This window comes from Lepidothrix coronata, unplaced genomic scaffold, assembly GCF_001604755.1.
Source record: "Lepidothrix coronata isolate B3197 unplaced genomic scaffold, Lepidothrix_coronata-1.0 Scaffold84, whole genome shotgun sequence".
Taxonomy (NCBI): Eukaryota; Metazoa; Chordata; class Aves; order Passeriformes; family Pipridae; genus Lepidothrix; species Lepidothrix coronata.
In genome coordinates this window covers 48,822-69,647 of record NW_016690264.1, presented here as the reverse complement: position 1 = coordinate 69,647, position 20,826 = coordinate 48,822, and the positions used below count along the sequence as shown (strand labels likewise).

Below are 20,826 nucleotides of genomic sequence, written 5' to 3'. Positions count from 1 at the left end.
GCTCCGGGCCGCCCGCGGGGAGGGGCCGCGCCGGGGGCAGGGCCGGTCCGCGCCGCGGAAACGCCGGTCCCGCCCCCGACACAGCCAGGAAGAGCCACAACACGGTTTTATTGGAACGACACCGGGAGGAGGACACGGAGCGGCGGTCAGGGCCGCCCGCCGCGAAACGCTGCGGTGCGGGGACAAAGCGCGGCGTAGGCAGAGCTTAAAAACATGGTGGTTTTATAGACAGAGACCCAAGTACAGCTGTACTGCAGAGAACACAAAAGCTGCTCTAGTGACCGCGATTCCTATTCTGCTGCCAGAGAAAGAAGCGTTGCCCGCGGGGGCTCGGAGTCAGGGCAGTCCTGGAGAGGGGGGTTTATCCGACGGAGGCCATGACCACATCCACGGGCAGCTCCTCCCCGCTGCGGGCCGTGACCTGCATCGTCACCGTGTCGGTCAGGACCAGACGAGACCGCACCAGGAGGTCATGGCCACCCCGGAACACACCTGGAAGGGAGAGGTGAAGGAAGGGGTGAGCGCGCTGCAGGATAAAAATGAACACTACTGCTTGGCACGGACAGGTTCCCCACAGGTAGCTTGTCAAATCCCAGCACTGGGCCAGGAGAGACCCTCGATCAGCATTATTCCCATTCATTATAACATATCTGGGACTCCTGCTACTGTAAAACCCATGAAAGCAAAGTGTAAAATAAACTTCAGGTGAGAAGAGATCCAGACACTCATCCAAGAGCTCCAGTACTGATCTGTTTTGCTGGGCAAGGCTGCTCTATTTCCTGCCCCAGACTAGTTCCAAACCAGGATGCCACAGATCACTAAGACAGTAAATTCCACCTAGCTGAACCTGGGGCTAACCTGACATCCCCCCACCACAGCACCCTCCCTGATCCCAACACCAGCTACTCTACACTGCAGAGACAGAAATCATGGCAGGCAGATGCCTCCAAATCCAACTTGAATTCCAGTGGGTTCCATCAGAAACTCCTGCCCCGATTCTCAACAGGCAGCTCTGTGTGACCTCCCAAAGAGCTGCTCCTCATGCAGAGACCTCACTCCACAGCTCACCTGCCAGGTACAGTGTGTGAGAGTTCTTGTTATCTGGCACTTTATCCGACCGCTCACAGGGCTGCATTCCCAGGAACTTCACGATATTGCTAACTGCCTCTGTTAGAAAAAATAAATAAAAGGGGTTCCATGTCACAGGTATCTTAACAGGGGCACCTAAAGGTGACTCAAGCCTTTCCAACATGTTAGGGTTCGTGCTCATTGTCTTGAGGGACACACAGCATTGGTCAGAAGGGTAGTTTTAGAGGCCACCAGGGAGGCAAAGGCAACACACAAAAAACCCACTGCCATGAGAGAGTTCTGTGATGTAGCAAAGGTGCAACAGAGAGGGTGAATGAGTCAAACAAGGGCAGTAGGAGAGTGCAGCTGGTTGCACTTACTGCACAGCCCTGACAGTCTGTTCACCTCTCTGGAGAGAGATGCAGAAGGAAGGAAATATCTTGCAGAAGTCACAGGTCTTCAGGAGGAATCTGAAAAGGCCTCAGGGAGGGTATTTCAAACCCCAAGGGGCTGTGCAAGGGAGCACAGAGATGGTTACAGGACAAGGACACCCTGCTAAGGCATCAAAAGCACTGAGTTTTCATAGGCTTCTCAGTAAAAATAGGACTCTTTAATACATGATGAAAGACAAGAGGGCTTATACCATCAGCCTGCCCACCAACCTCATGTCTTCTGTTTTTTGCATTTTTTCTTACTGGCCTCAAGAAGAATGGTGGGAGCCCACAGCTGAACTATGGTCTGTCTGCCTGGGAGGGTAAAGTGTGAAAACAAACCAAGATATTCTCTTGCCTCCCATAATCCTGGTTTCCACTGGGCCTAGAACACTCATTTGTTTTTTTGAAACCTGAGCTAATTTGTTATCACAGTAACTGTAGCTCCACATTAAACAGCTCTAGTGAAAAGCTTATGAAGGGTTTTGCCCCATTAGCTTTTCTGTGAGAGCTCAAAAGTGAGCCAGATTGGGCCTCCAGACTCTGCCACTGGAGGGAACAGTACAAGCTCTGCTGTGCTCAGACACCCCCTTCCTTACCTTCAAGGGTTTTAATAGCAGATAAAGTAAAGGTCTCTTCCTTTTCAAACTCGTCACCCACTTCATCCCAGGCTGCTCCAAAGTTTGGCTTCAGAACTCGCTGGATGTGATCAGCCACTGTTACCTCCAGGTCTTCAAGCTGGTGGTAGAAGAGGTTCAAGTGAAACATGGTTGTTCTTGACTCTGTTCTCCACAAAGTGAACCTTAGACTGGATTCCCTGAGATCAGGTGAAGGCAGGAGACTGCCTCCACTTCCACTTCTGGTTTGCTTGAGCAAACACCGCTTGTTTGAGCAATTGCTAGGCCTGAGAAAGGCCCTGGTGATGCTCTTTCCAGGGCTTACAAATCAGGTTCTCCCTCTGAGCACAGCCCTCGGCCTGACAGAGATCAAAGCACTGGACAAACAGCCAAAACAGAAGGAAACCCAAAAGCTTAGAAATAGCTGCTTGTGCTCACACAGATGCAGCATTTTCCCCTGAAATGCACATAAGCTTGTGTTTTGCTTTTCTGGCTTATCGTTTTGTAGGTTGGCAGAGTGAGACACTGTCAGACGTGCTGTCACCTAATACTGGCACTGGGGTAGCTGAGCTGCTGCTGTGACTACACCTGTGCAAGGCAGAACTGGGCTTGTCCCTCCAGAGTGCATATTGAAGGGCAGGCAGTGCCAGAGCTGGCTGCACACCAGCCTGCATTCATTTCAGCAATCACTGCAGGAAAGAATCTCCTCCTGATTCCAGTTGAAACACATGGAAGATTTTGTTTAAATATCACTTGGTGACTTGGTGAGTAGTGGGAAGCTGAGAGAGGGGTTAACCTTGCACATTCCATTGAGAAAAACCCTCCCCACTCCTGCTGGGAAGACAGTGACTCACTGCACAGCAGTGCCTCTAATCAGATTCACAGCAGTGACAGGCAATGCATAGAAAACAGTCTCTGGAGCTAACAGGGCAAGCTGAGGCTGTGTACAACATCCCTTCCTCTTTGAGGAAGAGAGATGCTTCTGCAGCATTGGTGCTTTCAGCAATCTCACTGCTGGGGAGTGAAAGCCCCACGTTCCCCAGAACAAGAACAAGGATGGCAACTTTCCTGTACCAGGCAAGCCTCTAGACAATTAACTGTGCCACCATGGGAGCAATTCATGGAGAACAAAAGATGCCCAACAGTCCTCTATCTCCACAACCCTGAGTGTGTCATTGCTGCAGTCCATAGGGCACAGCCAGCCAAACCTGGGGGATGCACTGTGGCCCCCCAAAACTACACATCCTGCACAGTCAGGTGTCCATCTGGAGAGCAATAGGAGAATACTCCAAATGAGACAAGGCAAGCTCTGCAAACCCCCATCTGCATCCTTGGACAGATACCAGAGACAGCAAGAACTCTCTCCTCACGTGATGCTACCCACATCAGTGTCAGTGGTCACATCATTGCTTGCAGGGATCCAAGTTCAGCTCACAAACCCCCTCAAAATGACAGCAGTTTCCATGACCAGGTACATGCCCAGCTCCTTACCACATACTCATCCTCGTAACCCTCGTCATCTGTCTCCCCCGTGTTTGGGTCACAGTCCTTGACAGTGAACTTCATCATGCAGCTGAAGGTACAGGCCACTGGAGGCAGGGAGACAAAGGCAAAACCACAGTTGCCACCACATCCCCATAACTCTGCAGAAGGGGCTGGGAGGTTTGGGGCAGCCAGGTTCTCCCTGTCACTGTCAGCAGCACAGGCTTAGCCAGTGACCTAGAAAGGGCTCTCCCAACAGTTTCTGTCTCTCATGCACAAGGTATTTATTTGTATATTAAGGCTAGCACACAGTGATAAAGACAGGCTCATGATGGTTCTACGAGACGATAATCCCCAGATCAAGTGCTATTACTGATGAACCTCATGTTGTTTTGGGAATACTAACTAAACATGTCCCACCAGCACATTGTGAAGAGGCAGGATCCGCATCTAGGGATGGGTTCATGCGCCTCTGAAATGAAACCACCTTGCACTGCAATGCTGCAGCTGATTAATACCACTCAGCTGGGATGGGAGAGGAAGCGATGACTCATTCCTAGGAACTGGGTACTGCTGAGTGAACAGCAGCAACACACACAGGTGAGCAGTGCTAGAGCACAAAGCAGGGAGACCAAAGCACAGGTAAGGCCTGGTTCATGTTCTGGACAGTGGCAAATGGGGGGATGTTCAGTTCAAATCGGCATCCCTGAAATTCTAGTGGTTTGTCTGAAATACCCCTTTGCTCCTCAGAGCATCTGGGGACTCAGAGCACTTTATAAGTACCAGCCTCCCCTCATCAAACATAAAGACAGACTGAAAAACATGCCAGAGTGCATGGGAGAAAACTCAGTAGAGAGCTGAATGCTCATCTGCCAGCTCTCATAGCCTGACTCGACAGCGCTACAGTGCAAGGGAACCAGGAGAGGAGAAGGGAGGCCTGACAGCCCCCAAACAGCAAAGACAAGTCATGCTCAGCATCACTCAGGGCTGCACCCACACAAAGGCTATAAATATCTGGCTAGGATGCACGGTAGAATGTGTGGGGATGAACAGTACAGGAAAAAACAGAGTGCAAACTGTTTACCTGCTGTCGGATCCTCTTCAGACAGTGCCACCAGCGTGTAGCAGGTTCCCGGCTGGTTGTACACCAGGGTTTTGGCAGGTACATAGCCAATGACCTCATACCCCTCTGTTGGCTCCATCTGCACTGTGACATTCTCCAGGATCTGATCGTTCAGGGTATTTGTGCAGTCAAACTAAACAGGGAAGAGGAAGGCAGCAACAGCTTGAAGCTGTTCACTACTCATCTGATAGCAGGCTCAGCTTAGGCAGAGTGGGAGCGTGGTGTCACCTGGTGAACCCCCAGCTCTTTGTGTTTCCACCGTGCTCCTTGCTGTCAGCTGGGCAATCACAGAGCAATTTACAGGAGAAACCAAAACCCTGAAGGGGAGTCCTTTTTCCTCCAATGCCCTGGGTGGTCATTCCTGGGATAACTCTTTGCTCTATGGAAATGCAAGTACTGTGTTGCCTACATCATCCCACCCGATGCTACAGGGACACAGTGCCCCATAGCAGGTGGGAAGATGATCCTTTGCATAGCTCAAATTAGGGACAGCTTGAGCAGGTTTCAGCAAGCTTCATGTTTTTAGCAAGTCTGAACTTTCTGATTAGTCTTTGTTCCAGCTGCAATGCCATGTCTTTTAACCTCATGCAATTGCATCTGGTGGATGGACAACAGAAACAAAGATCAACTCCTGCGAGGGCTGCGTAAGCAGTTCTGAGCTTTTGAGGAAGGAGCTGGCGAAGGACAAAACACGGCCGTTCACAAGGTACTGTAGGACTCACTGTGCCTCAGACTCCCTGAGGCCCAGGAAAAGATGCTGACACACCAATCCTAACACCTCACATGTACGGCCAAGGCCAAGATGTACAGAAAACAGCACGTGTGCTACACAGGCTAAAACAAAAAGCAGAGCATGAAGAGCTCTGCCCCCCCACCTCGCCTCCCTTACTTGGGTACCCTTTTCAGCTTCTCAGATGTAGCAAGCTTTGCTCTTTGATGCTCAAACCACGTGCTTGGGGACTCTGAGGGAAGAACACAGCTCCCCTTGCCAACTGCTCAGTGAGAACAGCCCCATCTAGTGCTTGTTGGATTTGTTTTGATTGTACCTGTAAGCATTGTTCAGCCACACCCCCACCCCCACCCTCCCAAATTATACTTTTCTCTGGGGCTCTGCTGCCATGGATAAGAAACTAAGGACTCATCATTGCAGTGTCCTGTTTGAACAAAGATATCCCTTAGTTATTTCTTCCCAGTGGAGCTTTTAGCCAGTCAGGAGCTTCTTTTCCAATAGTTTCCAGTACCACACCCCATAGCTACCCACCTGGAACACCATGTGGTTGACAAACGTGTGCTTGGTGCAACGAACCACATACTCTGTCTCCAGCTCTGTCAGGGCGACAGGCTCTGGGGAAGACTTGAAGAGTGGGCCCAGTCCCCGAAACTCTGGGATGGCCCCCAGTTGCTCTGAAATAGAGGACACAAACCATTGCCTTCCTCAACCCACAGGAAGGTGTTAGCAGATTCAAACCCCTTGTTTCAGCTGCCAGAAGCTGCTACAGCAAGGAACTATCCATCAAATACCCATAAACATTCCCTAGGGACTTCTAAAATTAAAGGCAGAGTCATACTTTGCCCACATCTACTGCAAGGTAGAATGAACAGGACTGCAGGCACCCCCACCCCTCAGCTGGTCTTAAGATGGGAGCCTGTGTCACTCCCTGCAAGAAGATGAGAGAAAGCCAGAGGGGCTATGGCAGGCTCAGCAAGAGGTGGCTGCAGAGTTCTCACACACAGACACAGAAGAAGCCTTGCATCAGTTTACCTTGGAATATTTCTTGCCGTGTTGCTGCCACCTTCTCTGGCTGTTTCACTACAGCAACAGGGGCATTTTCTGCAAAAGAAAGAACCAAACATACAGAAACAAACCCAAAAAATTTGAAGGTGAACAAATCAATGTCTGGAGAACGATTTGACTAAGGAAAGGAAGGGAGCTCATTTCTCATTTTGATATAGACTAGTCCCCTGTATTTGGATTCCTAAACACCTTTAGAACTGCAGCAGCTACAGTGAGGATTGCCAGCTACTACTATTATTAGCAGCTGGACTAAACTGAAACACTAATGTGGGAGCAGCCAGATTTGCTGGTCTTAGTCTTTACAGAAGATGTAATCCCACAAAATTCAAATAGGATGGAGCTCAGCAATCCCCAGCAAGCTCAATGCAGGGAATCACTAGCATCCAGGGGACTGTTCCTCACCTGCTCTTTGCTCGATGATTGGAGCTGTTGCCAAAGGAACAGATTTCAAGTCAAAGGGCTTCTCGGAGGGCTCCAGGGTGTACTGATGCAGAGCCCTCTCCAGGCCAGGGATGGAAACCGTCAAACCTGCAGATGGAAGGGACAGGGCAGTGAAACCACAATAATGCATTTAACTCTTGTTAAACCAGGAAAGAGGTGCAGACTTTTTTAGGCCTTCCTAAAAGCCTAAAGCCTTTTTAGGCCTTTAGACTGTTTTTAGGCCTTCCTGCAGTACCATTCAGGATGTAACCAGCATTGAGGGCTTTCTGCTTCTGCTCCAGAACGTTCAGGTAGAAGGTGGCTCTGTCTCTCACTTCGTTGTCGTCATCCATCACACACCTGAGAGGAAAGTCGAAAAATTTCTTCAGAGTCCACATGAATAAATCCAGGTGACTAAGCCACTTCACAGGGCCAGAAAGAACGTGCCACAGGAGGGAACCAGCAATCTACTAGTAATTGTATTAGAAAAGTAATAATCTGCCACACATGGCTTCTGTCCACTATGTGGTGCTGAATGCAGTGGTGATCCCATCACAGGATACCAGGAACAGACTGTACCTTCTCAGATCCACAGCCAGAAGGGACTAGACATGCATGGGGATGCTAACAAGACCTCATGCAAACAGTGTTTTTCACCTAGGATGTTGAGAAACTCTGAAGTACAACTGACCTTTTCAGTAAAACCAGGATACTGGGTAACATCTCCTCGTTCTGGGCTCCAAACTTGGCCAGGGCACTTACGGCACCTGGAAGCACAAGTCATGGAAACAGAATTAGAAAGCAAAAAAAACAGATGAAGTTTCCTCCACTTCTTGGCCTTGATCAAATGCCATATCAGAGATGCTACATTAGGAAAGCATTACTGTGACTAGAAAGAGGCAGAGGTATTACAGCAGAGTGCCTGCAAAACTCTGTCTAGTTTCAGAGCCAGTGCATATCCCTTCCCATTTCTCAGCTGCAGGCCACCTCTTCCATCAATACTAGTGCAAGATCTTTGCTGTGTAAAAAGATCTGCTTAGGCCTAGAGCAAACTACAACCCTCAAAAGCAGAGGTGTTCCTACACTATAGTTCCTTGAAGATCTGTCATAAGGCAGACAGTTTTGCAGGTCTGTCCCTTACCTGCCCGGACTTCTTCATGCTCCAGAACAACCCTGTTGTAGATGAAACGAATGTATTTGGAGGGGTTGTTGGTTTTGGGCCCTTCCTGCCCCAAGAGGTGGAGGATTCGTGTGGCCAGCACAGTGAACTCGCAGTCCTCGATGAATTCACAGAGGTGAGACAGGCCTGTCTCTTTGCTCTCCGAGTTCTCCTCAATGATGCTGATGATGCAGTCCACGATGGCCCTCTTGTATTCAAAGCCACCCTAAGGAGCAAAAGGGAACTGCTCAGCTGGAAATCTCAATGTATTTTAGAGACTGAGCTAGCTAGACAAGAAAAAACTTCCTTTGAAAAGGTCACCCACACTCAGTTCTTTTAATCTGTGTTTTAAAGGAGAAGGGTGGTAATGTTGCCCCCACTTCTGACCCTCTTTACACCCAGAGGGCCAGCTAACATTCAGGCTCTCTTGCCACAGCCCTTCAGAATGGCTGCAGTGAAGAGAAAAAAACCCCAAGTCCTAAAGAGGGCAAAAGAATCCATCTGCCTGAAGAGTTTATATCTCCTTCAAAATCCTCTGATGCTAGAATTAGTGCTTAAAAACAGCCATATGGGAGGAGAAAAAACCCAACCCTCTCCCCTTTAGCACCAGACATCTGAGGATGAATCACAAGAGAAATATATGAAGGATCATATCTGCCACAGCAGGATGCAGCACATAGCCCCATTAGTGTGGGATGACAGACAATCAATACCTCCCCAGGTACAGCCCATAACCCAGTAATGCTTGGTTATCTTCAGACATTATTTACTGGTGTCCTCAATACACACCAGGGGATTAAACCACACGCCATCCTTTGCCAATTACATGCACAGTGCCGGCCATTTGGATCTTTCCGGAGCTACTTTGGATTAAAAAAAGCTTTAAAACAGAATGGTTTGAAGTACAAAACCACATTCAAAACGATACCATCCACCCACAGAAAATCTGGGAAAGGAGAATGGTCCATTTTTCACAGGAGCAAAATGAGATGCTCTGGTTTGTTCCCAATAGAGAGGTTGTAATAGGCAGAAAGTGATGTCAGAGCAAGCAGCGGTGCCAGCTGTGTTGCAGGCATGTTTGCTCATTTAGAAACGGCCTCAGCAAACCTCTGTAAAGCTGTCTTTCTGCAATTTATGTCTGACTGAATGCAGAGAATGGTTATAGGTACTCGTGATCCCTTCACTGCCACAGCACAGACACCAGAACAAAAGTGGTCCCGTGTCATCAATAAATAGGTTGTTACCAAATCTTTGTGTACAAGACAAAACTTCTTGGAATTTGCTGTCAAAGTATAAAAGAAAGCTGGTTCAAATGTGAAACACACATGGACTGCCAACAGATCTGCTGTTGCCTGCATTTGCTTTGAGAGTTAATAAACCCCCAGGAAAAAAAAAATCAAAGAATGAAAACCACACTAAAAATATGCCTGTCAATATGCTTATAACTATTGTGCACAGCTGGGCATATCTGCAGTTAGGCTGCAAACCTCTTAGAGAGAGGCTCTTACTGCACAGCATTATCAGCAAAAGCTTGACTTGCACAAGGGCCACGGTTCACGCACACAAACAAGGAACACATGGTTGTCCTGCAAACTTACCTCTTCCCGAAGCATAGTGAAGAGAAAGTTCATGAGGACGGCGTGTTTGCGAGGGTACTTCTGGCACAGCGCGTTGATGGCCTGCACCACCACCACCTGGGGGAAGAGGGTGGGGAGTAAAAAACAATTCTGTTTCTCCAGGCAGGAAAAACTATCTGAATTGTGTCAACTTTGTGCTGGTCCCTGGCCTGGAAACCACGATTTTGTCTTTTACTGATCCAACAAATGCAGTTCCAGGAGGTACAGTCCTAGGAACCGGAAGAGATTGATCTTTATGCACGGGATAGCCCCGAAAAAAAGCCCACACCCACTGGAAAGAAGGAAGAGATTAGATTCTCAAAAGGCATCCCCCCAGAAGAGAGCATGTGACTTTGGAGCTAGGTGCTGTACAACCAAGGCATATAGCTTCAAATTATTTCTCTTCCCTGCAAGTATTCCATGGCCCAGCTGCTGGAAGCAGTTCCATGCAGGTTTCAGAGTGCACACACAAACATGGACAAAGACCATGGGGTTTCTTCCGGAGCCTGGTGTCCCTCCCTCCTCCCGCTTCCTTACCTTGAACTCATCTGAAATTTCTGACATGAAAGAGGAGATCTGTTTCATGAGCCGGTCAATGCTGCTCTCACTGCCGGTTTTCAGTAGCGTGGTGATGGCCAGGGTGGCGATGCTGCGGTTGGAGTCTGTCACAAGGTTCTCCAGGTCCAGATTACAGGCAGTCACAGCAGATGGGTGCTTCATGGCCACCTACAGCAGAGGAGGAAGAATGAAAATCACTCAATAGATGCAAAAGGCCCAGCTGGCAAAACCCACCAAAACTCACTCCCTTCCTATAGAAATAAATGGTATAAACTGTACACGAGGGGCATCTCAGACAAACAGCTAATCTGGAGTTAAGGTAACAAGGTCTCATTTCCTGCAGAATTGCACCCATTGCCAGAAGAGAAGCAGTAGTAAAATAAACAATCCTTTACTATTTTTAACTCTCTCATTCTCCTCTATATAGAAAGAAAAGAAAGCTATGAACTCCCAACAAAAATTCAGCCAGACTAGCTGGGCAAAACACCTCTGTGGGTGGAAGCACAGCAGTTACCAGACACTGACATTCTGTTTTTCTTTTATAGACTTTGTAAGGTGAAGGGAAAAGCAAAGACTGCCATGGAGCAGGCAAGAAGCAGCATCAAGGTTTGATCCCCGTTTTACAAGGAGCTTCTTCACCATGGGAAGCTCAGAAGTGAAAGCAGTAACACCAAGAGCAATGACACTCTAAGAGACCTGTGAAAATTATTGGTTTGTTTTTTTTCTTCCTTCTGTAGAGTGTTCTTTGAGGTTTTATTCCACTCAGAAAGCAATGAAATGTAAGGCTGTAGCCACAGAGTAGAGGTTATTCACACAAAATCATCACATAATCTGGCCCCTTTTTCTTCTGAAGTCTGCACCTCCCTACACAAGGCACTGTGGGAGCTCCCAAGGGACTGGCTCCTACCTTGTTGAGAGTACGGACGGCTGCATATCTCAGTGCTGCCTTCGGGGAGCTGCAGAACAGCTGCAGAACTGCAAGGTGGGAAAAACAACAGAGGCAGACATTTAGGCACTCTGTTATTGAGAAGCATTTCATACCTAGAGAAGAGCTTCAGTGAAAAGAGACAGCTGCAAGCACAAGGTAACTAGAAGCATGCTTAAGAAGCAACTGTGAATTTATCACCTTCCTCCCTTCTTGTTGTCCCCTTTGACACACATCCCTGCTAGCAACTAGCTCTTACCCACCTCCTTCTTTTTCCACGGTGCTGCTGTCCTTCACTCCTCATGAAAGCCAATTTCATCACTTTGTCATCTTTCCGATTAAGTCAATTTGAACTGCTGTTCTCCATTTCATGCAAACCCTGCTCCTTTCCCAGGGCTGGCCCATGAAGGGCACCCTCCCTGTGCAGAGAGGTGACATACAACCTCCCTGCCAAGAGTCTCAGCTCAGGAGAACCTTTGGATGGACTGAGCTGATAAGGCAGGACCCCAACACCTTGGCTTCTTGCACAGTTACACAGGGACATTTATCAGTTATAATTCAGCCCTGTTTCACAGAAAAAAAAGAGACCCCTCTAGTAACCTACACTTGAACACACCAGGAAATACCTTTATATAGGAGCAAAGCTATTCACACACACCACAGGCTCTCAGCAGCAGCATAAAGCAACAAAGGGTACAGCAGCATTACAAGCCTGAAACTACACAAGGTCCTTGTTTCTTGGGGCAATCAGCAGGTGTCCCCTGTAGGGTTACCACAGGCCCATAATTCCATGGCCAGGAGCACCACACTTACCTGAGACAGCTGGAGCTAGCTCCTTGGCAGTGCAGTTGGGCAGGTTAACAATGGCAGATGCAGCTTCGTACACCACCATCTCATGCTTGTTCCTTAGGCAGCTCTCGATGAAATCAAACAGGGGGCTATCGCGGCTAAGGGATAAAAAACCCCACAAGAATGAATTAGAGCAAAGGTACTAACAGAAATGAAGAATTCAGCAGCAGAAATGGGCAGGTACCATAACCTGTAGAAAGGTAGAAAGGTAAAAGCAGCCATAAACCCACTCTGTCCCCGGATTTTGCAGTGGTCATTATACTGTACTTTCAGCTTGCTTGAAAGTCAGGCTGCCTTCTGAGAAGACACCCTCTACCTCACTAAAGGGAATCTCCCTTAACCCTCACACACCGAGAACTGACTGTACACACCACAGCTCTTATCCAGGAAGCCACACTGGATACATGGTCAACAAGTAATTACAGAAGAGAAAATTAAGTAGAACATCTCCATAAAGAACAGCTGAGCAAAACAGTCCAGAAAAACAAGAAAGCATTCAGTGTGCTAGCACACAGACAAGACTCACAGAAGCCATCTCAAAGCAATGAAAATATCCTGTATTTTCTCTGCTTTTTGACCCAACAATAAGAGGGTAGAACCTGCATGCTGCTTTTCAAAGACAGAAATAATGAAATGGCAAGGGAGCCTGCAAGAGGAGATGGAAGCAGGACCTGAGGAAATTCTTCCAGCAGGGCAAAGGAGCACCCCCACCTGCCAGCCTCCTCCTCCAGCAGCTTTGTGGCTATCCGGATCATTAAGCAGTAGGCAAACGGGGACTTGAGGCCGTGGCGCGTGAACTTGCTGAGCATCTTGTTGACTGCCAGGCGGTCGTTCTTCCGCACGTGGTAGAGCAGGCCCAGAGCGTGGTACTGTGCAGGGAAAGAGAACGTTACAAACCCTTTATGTCCCCTCTGTTGCCCAGAGGTGGCTGGCTGAGCTCTAGCAGCTTGCTCCACTCCCAGCTGCTGCTGGCTATTCCCTGTGTGTCCTACCTGCACCATGATATTGTCACTGGAAGCTGCCTCCTGAGCCTCGTTCACCCAGCGTTTTACCACATCGTAACTGGTCTTCAGCAAGTGCTGGAGGGAGATGAAGCCACGGACAACCCATGAGATAAGGAAGCTTTGGGAATTGCAGCTCATATAAAGAAACAATGAGCCTTCCCCATGAGGGTGCTGGCAGCAGCAACTTATAGAAGAGCAAGGCACCAGCACGCAGAGACCTGGACATGATGGCCGAGGCCTCAAGAGGTCCACGATCTCTCTCAAAGTCAGCACCACTCCCTCAGTTCACAAAGACAGGAATAGCAAACAGGAAACCCTGAAACTCTCAAGGTGTCCAGTCCCACCACAGATGACTTCCCAGACTGACAGAGCCTCAGGCCTGTGCTGCAGGGAGTACATACCAAGGAAGACACGAGAGCGGAGCTGGATACACTTGGCACTTTGTCAACAATTGCCTGCTTCATGTAGCGCTCAATGGCCTGCAACATGGTACTCTGCAGGGAGAGGGAAACAAGAGCTGATATGGAAAAGCTGTTAGGAGTGTGAAAGGGGAGATGCAAAGGCATGAAGAGCAGAGTAGAAGGTGGGATGGGGTGAAGTAGGAAAAGGTGAAGGGCCTAGGGCTGCCCCAAGGGAAAAGCAGCACTTACATCAGTGATCTGACAGAGCGCTCTCACAGCGGGGCCTCGGTAATTGTCATCCTTCCCAGTCATGTCTTTGGTTAAGCTGGGAAAACAGGAAGCTCTCAATACTGCACTCCTGAGCCAGCAGCTCCCAGGTGCACACACAGTGCACATAGAGCAGCAGGCAGCCAGCATCACAGCTGAATGCCAAGCAGGCAACTGCAGGCCTTGGGCAAGTCCCACCAGGGTGGGCAGGCAGGAGGAGATCAGTACCCAGCTCCAAGCCCATCAGCAGCTGCATGGGCTCCTGTTCACCAAGTGGGGCTGGAGCACATACACATACCCTCCGAGGCATTTGCCTTCCTGCTCATTCCTGCCCTTTCCCCAGGGTCCTGGTCAGTGTGAGACAATCGATGAGCCCTCAGCAGACCCTATACCCTCAGGCTCCTGATTCCCCACAGGGCATTTCAGTGGGATGATCAGCAATTCAAGAATGAATCACAGAGAGAATTTTGTTCCCTGGTGAAGTTGCACTCTGTGCTGCTACAGAAGCAGTAAATCCTTTTCTACTTGTTGAAAGCCTTGGGATTTATGTCAGAATTCTTCAAAAAGCTTCAAGGCATTCAGACAGGAGTTAATGAAACAGCCTTTTGCAAAAAGGGAAAAAACAGCAATGCTGCTGTATCAGGTAATCAAAAGAGACAATCCAAACACCCATGGGCATAGGATATGGGGACACAGCACATTTCACATATATCACTACGAGTCCCGTGTCTGTATTTTAATGATCTTTTAAAAAGGAAAAGTTTTTCCTCACCAAGGTCATTCCCTATATAAGCACACTCTGCTTAGGGACTACAGTCATCTCCAAGAGGTTGGACAGACATTGCTGGAGGGCATGTCGATATAACAGTAAGAGAAGTGAAGTGACTGACCTGCTGGTAACAATGATCACATCTTCTGCAATTGAAGACATCTCTTTGATAGTTAGGTAACACATCCTGCGCAGAGTTGGCTGACAGGGAAAGAGGGAAGAAAGACATCAGCTGAGATGATCTCAGATAGGAAGGGATCTCAGTTTTCCCTGCTTGCATAATTTTATTGCGAAGATCACACGAACCTGATACCTTCAGAGAGCCCCATTCCCCAAGTGTAAAAGATGTACAAAACCCATATCGATTAACAAAACACCTCGTCCTCTTCTAAATCCCTCAGTCTTAGGGTGAAGCCGTAGAGATACCACTTAGCTGGATCTACAGTTTCATTTTCCATTGTCATTCACATGAACAAGGAGAAAAGCTTGAAACCATTAGCTGAAAGCACCGTGTAACTTCAAAAGCAAGAAAACAAGTGACTTACATTCCTGAGTCTGGGGATTTCTACACTGGTCTCATGATTTTAATGCCTTGTGGTTTGGGGGACAACTAGTGACAGTACTATTGCTGTGGGTAGGCACTAATTCCTGGCCTCCTCCAGGACATGCAATCATTGACTATCAGCAGGAACCAGGATCTTTTAATGTTGGGCACAAAGCACAGAAAATTCCAGCTGATCACACATTTTATCTGTGCCTAGTACAATCTCAAGAGTTAAACATCAATTCAGAGGTAGGAATCTCTGTCTCAAGAGCAGAGCATGTTTCAGTTAAGCTGCTACAAGGTCTAGGAAGGGCAAGGAAGCTGATCACTGTTTCTAAACTTTCACCCTACTCTTCCCACTCAGATTGGGTACCTCCAGCCAGGACAGAAAAGCTGTGTATAAAAATGCACATCTCAAGGGACAACTTGTCCCACCAGGTAAATACAGAAAACAACAAGCAGACTTACATCATTGGACTGAAACAGCTTCGTCATAGCAAAGAAGGATTCGGTAGCTTCCGTGACACCAAGGTGCTCCCCCTAGAAGATGTTTGGAAGGAAGGAAGTTAATCCCAGCCATCACAACCAGCTTTAGGCCTGATGTACATATTTGTATAGCTGTACATTTTCTCTCTCTTACCTGGTTTATGAGATAGAGGATCTTGGTGAGGATATGAGCACATTTTCGTGGGTTTATGGGTGTCTCATTAAACACTCGAGCCTGGAAACAAAGCACAGACAAGGATGCTGCCACCAACACCCCCTAGTAAACACTGTCCTGTCTGGTCTTGGACACTAATACAAACAACACACTGTGAGTGAGGTATGGCAAGATCCTCAGTGACTTTGGATCAGGTTTCCCCTTAATTCCTGTTAAACATGGAACCCTTTCAAACAGAGGGTTGTGCAGTCTAGGATTGCAAATCCAAGTGCAATGAAGGTTTAAAGGCTAAATCCTCCTGACACTTTCACCCACACAAGTCTGGATTGTGTGCTAGCTGAAACCCCACTCTTCTGACAGACAAACAGGAGGTCGGGCGCCAACACCGAGCAAACAGAGAACACTCAAAGAACAGGGTCTGGGGATAGAGACATCCACCTGCTCTTGAACAGAAAGCCATTTTTTCAGAGGGAATTCATAGATTATTCAATAACCACTCACACCCCACTCACTAACTTTGTCATCCACAAGACATTTGGGCTGCTCAAATCATTTCCCATTTCCTACTTCACCCCATCCCACCTTCTACTCTGCTCTTCATTCCTTTGCATCTCCCCTTTCACACTCCTAACAGCTTTTCCATAGGACTTCCCATCCTTCCTGTTTTAGGGTGAGCTTTCCCAGATAATTTTATTCCTTTTATTACCATTTATAGTTCAGTCTTCAATTTGTTACAGAGACTATTTCAACCTTCTCCCTTCCTCTGTCCAATAACAAAATAAGAACTGTTGCCCAATTCTTTCAGAGCTAGCAGGACTGTAACAAACCCCCACTTCCTTGCTGAAGTTCTCCAGTGACCTACTCAAGGGAGGGAGAGACTTGATCCAGAAGGGGGTACATCAAAGAGATTGTCTGAGGATTTACCTCTTGCAAGACTGCACTCTTCTCCAGGTGCTGGAATGGGTTGGAACTCCCACCTGCAAAATAAAGAGAGTAAAAATCTCTCCAGGGATGGTGCTATGGGGAAGCAACTTTATAACCACACCTGTACTTTAAAAACAGACTGAGCATTTCGGGTTGATTTTTTTCATGAACACCAAGCAACCAGAGCTCCCTCTTTAAGTAATATTAATTAGATGTCTTCATGGCAGTCAGGGAAGTCAGAGCAGACAGGACATTCTTCAGCTTGTCCTCCCCTCCAGATGTAACTGACTTTGAGCCAAGGTAGACTGATTAGCTGTAAAATAACTGTGCTCCACTATATCCCCAAAGACCTATTTTCAGCCCCTGGGCTGGGAGCTTGCTGACAGTTAGAGCATCAATAAGACAGGCCTAGAAACAAAAGCTTAGACAAAAAGAAGTATTGCTTGCCAGATTGGTGAGTCAGGAGTGTTTTATGCCTCCCATATAAACCAATCAGGAATCCACCAGTAAAGTATTTTTGGCTCTATCACTAATTAAGATAACAAAACAGCAGACTAGATACACTGGACACAGAGTAACTTTCATTGTTCCACTTAACAAAATAAATTATACTAAATAATTAAAACCCTCACCAATTAAGGACAAAATAATCAGAGGGGAAAGCACTATCATTCTGCATGGCCTCGATTAGCTTGCCTCCCAAGCATTTGTGAGCTGCAGCTTTTCAAAAGCTGCCAGTTATTGATAAGCAGGTTTTAATTAGTACCTATGTTCAGCCTGGCCCTGGGACAAAACGCAGCCGTTTTCATGGCTGTGCCAGTGCTTGTTCCAAAGCCTGATCTGCCAAAGAGAACATGTCCCAGGGCCAGATCCGACCTGACCCAGGCATGAGGCATCCTAGGCTGTTGCCAGGAGCCCTGGCTAGAGTCAGCCTTGCACCCAAAAGCAAACACATCTGCACTCCGGCTCCTTCCTTCTTGATAAACTGCCCTCCTCTGGCTCGGGAGAAGTTTGCAAAGGCAGCAGGTGGCTGAACAAAGCACGGACTTTATGTGGGGTTGAGGAGAGAAGAAAACAAGGGAAAAGAGCAAAACCACCTCTAGTGTGAGTATGAACCAGTTCCATTATGAGCATGTGAATGTGTTCCAAAAAACCTGCCAAGCAGCACAGTATTCCCAGAATCTACAGTCCCTAAATCAGCCATGAACAATCAGCCACAGCATCGGCTCTTCATCTTTCACAGCACTAAGGATCTTGAAATACATCGTACATGAGATCTCAGTCCTCACAGCACCTTGTGCCAAAGTATTCTTCCATAGAGAAGGAGAAAGATGCAGGGGGGGCAGAGGCTGTGTGTTCAGGAAGCTCCTAATATTGGACGACTAGCAGCAATTTGTTTTAATTTGTAGAGAGACAGTCACTGGCGAAGCAAGGATCTCAGAACAATTTTATGCCCAAAATAACATGTCAAAGGGCATTTCTGAGCAGAAGCAGCCCATCCAAAGCTAGCTAAACTATCCATGGAAAGCAAAGACACAGAAGCAATTAAGTGGATACACTCATCTCAACAAAGACTGTCCTGTTAGCCTTTACATGGAGAGAATGAGAATTCAAGGCCTGTAAATTCAGGGATGATGCATTCCACCTAATACTGAGAACATCAAGCACTCAGGATATACATTTTGGACATAGACACAGTCCACAGAAGAAAGGCAGGCACAGTAAATGCTAAGAATCTTCATTCTAGACAGAAGCAACAGGATGAGAAGTAAATGCAATAGCAAAGAAAAACTGCTGTGAAGCCACAAGCAGCAGTGGCAGAAAGAATAATGGAGGGTTCTGTGAGCTCCTGGCATGAACAAAGCCAACAAGACTCATCACCATAATACAAGGAAGTGCATCTCCTGCCAGCCTTGGCCATAGGTAACATCAGTACCTTGAAGAGTGTGGCAGATGTAAATAAAGAATATTTCCCAAAAGGAAAGTAAAGAGCAATTCCCCTCCAAGAGCTGCCTCACTAAATTCTCTGCTTATCAAGACGTCACTGGAGGCTTTGGGCAAGGGAAACAAGGGCAAAGCATTTAACGCACATTAAAATAAAAAGCAAGCAGAGTCACACAGAACCATCACCAAGATTTACACTGAATCAATTTGCTGCAGGACAGGCTGATTTGTTATGCAGAGTAGTCTGCACAGAAGGCTTCATAGGAAGATAAAAAAGATACCACAAGGCACAACCATGAAAGTAAACACTGTCTTATGAAGCATCAGTTCCACCTGAATTACACGCCACAGAAAATATCAGAGTTTTCCTTACTACTCAGCCTAAAGTTCTGAAAGGTCAAGCTATCACTTCATGTTCCTTTGGTGCTCTCAGCTTTTCCTGATCCACTGAAAGTCGCAGTGATTGCGTTGGAAGAGCAGACCATGCATTTCAGAAAAAGTGCCAGAAATTACGAATAGGATTCTGCCTGGCTTTAGCACCTGGTTTGAGAGCTAGGCGACTGTGAACAGAGCTAATATGCTCAATATTTAGTCTCAGACCCTGCATCTGGTGATGTGGCCGGGTAACCTCGGCGTGTTGTGCCAATGCAACCGGTTTAGCCCCTGGTTGCAGCTGTGAGGAGACGGCAGCAGAGCAGAGTGCTTCCATGGTGCTCCTATGGTGCTTCCACGGCGTTTCCCACTGCGCTCCGTGCGCACCAGCTCCCGCTGCCAAGCTCTCCTGGGGGTCTCCCCGCACAGCTCCCCCCACTACTCACAGGAGGGGTCCCCCCTCACAGCCCACCTCGCACCCACAGCAGGGGTCCCCCCTCACTGATCCCCTCCGTAGCCACAGGAGGGTCTCTCCCCTCACGGTTCCCCCCACACCCACAGGAGGGGTCCCCCCCTCACAGCCCCACCCCGGACCCACGGAGGGCTCTCCCTCCTCACAGTGCCCCCCGCCTCCCCTCACCCGACTCTTCGTCCTTCTTGTCGAACTTCTTCAGCATGGTGCTGCCTCGTTGCGGCCCTCCCGCCCCGTAGCAGTAGCAGTCCCAATCCCGGTCCCAATCCCGATATCCCGGTCTCGGTCCCGGCACCTCCCCTTCCTGCCAGCCTGTCACTGTCACGGCGGCGGCCGCATTGCGCACGCGCCAACCCGCCCCCCTGACGTTGCTCGCGGGGGCGAGCAGGAGGGGAGGGGCGCTATGGCTTGATTGACAGGGGAGGAGGCGGGACCGGGCGGCAAGAGCGCGGTGTGATTGGCGGAGAGGCGGGGGCGGGGCCAGGGATCTTGGAGCTACCCTGGTTCTGGGGTTGTGCTGGGAATACTGGGGGCACTGGGAGTGGGGTTAGGGGGGGCACACTGGGGGACTGGGCCTGGGGCAGGGGGCGCTGGTACCAGAGGAAATACTGGGACTGGGGAGGGGCCCACCGGGATTCTTGGGGAGACACTTGGCAGGGGAAGGGCGGAGCGGGACACTGGGCAGGTGAAGGGACACTGGGGACAGAGGGGGCTGGAGCGTGGGGTCACACTGGGATTGGGGAGGGGAGATAGGGCGCTAGGGCAGTACATGGGAAGGAGATCCTAGCAGGAGTTCAGCCCCCCAGGCGGCAACTGGGGGTGGTAGAGGGGAACCCCCTTCTCGGGATGGGCAGTTGTCACCCAGGCTGCCTGCCCTGGAACATCCTGCTGGGTTACACTGCCTCTGGAAGCATCTCCTGGGCCCCCTGTACCTTGCTACCGGCAAGGTACCTTGCTACCGGCATCCTGTACCTTGCACCCACAAACCCCAGGCCCAGCCCCGGAGCACCCACCTGCTGCAGTGGGGTGTCCTCAGGGGTCAGCGCTGCCCGACCATCCCCCGAGCCCTGAGACAGGCAGGGACGACAAAGGACCTGTTGGCCACCTCACCACCTCACCCCAACCCACCATCTGCTGGCACGTCCCTTCACCAGCTACTGAAATATGCCCCTCCCATGGAACGTGTGGTCACCTGAGTTGCTTGGGCCCCCTTTCCAAAGCCAGTGCCTGCTCCAAGGCCAAAGGGCTCACTCACCCTGCACCAGGTATTCCTCAAAGAGCATGGCCGTGTCCCCCACCAGCTCCAGCGGCCCTCCCACAGGTGTCCCCCGGCCTCTGCCTTGCCTGCACCACCCTGTACTTTGCACGGGGCGGCTACACTCTGCTCCGTGCTGCTCTTATCTCCCATCTGTGCCGAAGACAGCA

At 49.0% G+C, this 20,826-nt stretch overlaps 1 protein-coding gene across 1 annotated transcript; it reads right to left on the bottom strand.

The window, feature by feature from the left end:
* Positions 1 to 205: 205 nt before the first annotated feature.
* COPG1 (coatomer protein complex subunit gamma 1) lies at positions 206 to 19,761 on the bottom strand. The gene is made up of 24 exons (XM_017820648.1): positions 19,570 to 19,761; positions 16,614 to 16,666; positions 15,669 to 15,749; positions 15,497 to 15,568; positions 14,606 to 14,685; positions 13,698 to 13,773; positions 13,449 to 13,541; positions 13,036 to 13,122; positions 12,755 to 12,912; positions 12,008 to 12,141; positions 11,177 to 11,244; positions 10,249 to 10,437; positions 9,694 to 9,789; positions 8,078 to 8,321; positions 7,628 to 7,703; positions 7,193 to 7,296; positions 6,919 to 7,044; positions 6,484 to 6,552; positions 5,983 to 6,125; positions 4,683 to 4,854; positions 3,608 to 3,705; positions 2,099 to 2,237; positions 1,069 to 1,167; positions 206 to 492 (listed from the first exon to the last, which is right to left on the bottom strand). The coding sequence occupies exons 1-24, from the start codon at positions 19,604 to 19,606 to the stop codon at positions 362 to 364; spliced, it is 2,625 nt and encodes an 874-aa protein (XP_017676137.1). The 5' UTR covers positions 19,607 to 19,761; the 3' UTR covers positions 206 to 361.
* Positions 19,762 to 20,826: the final 1,065 nt, after the last annotated feature.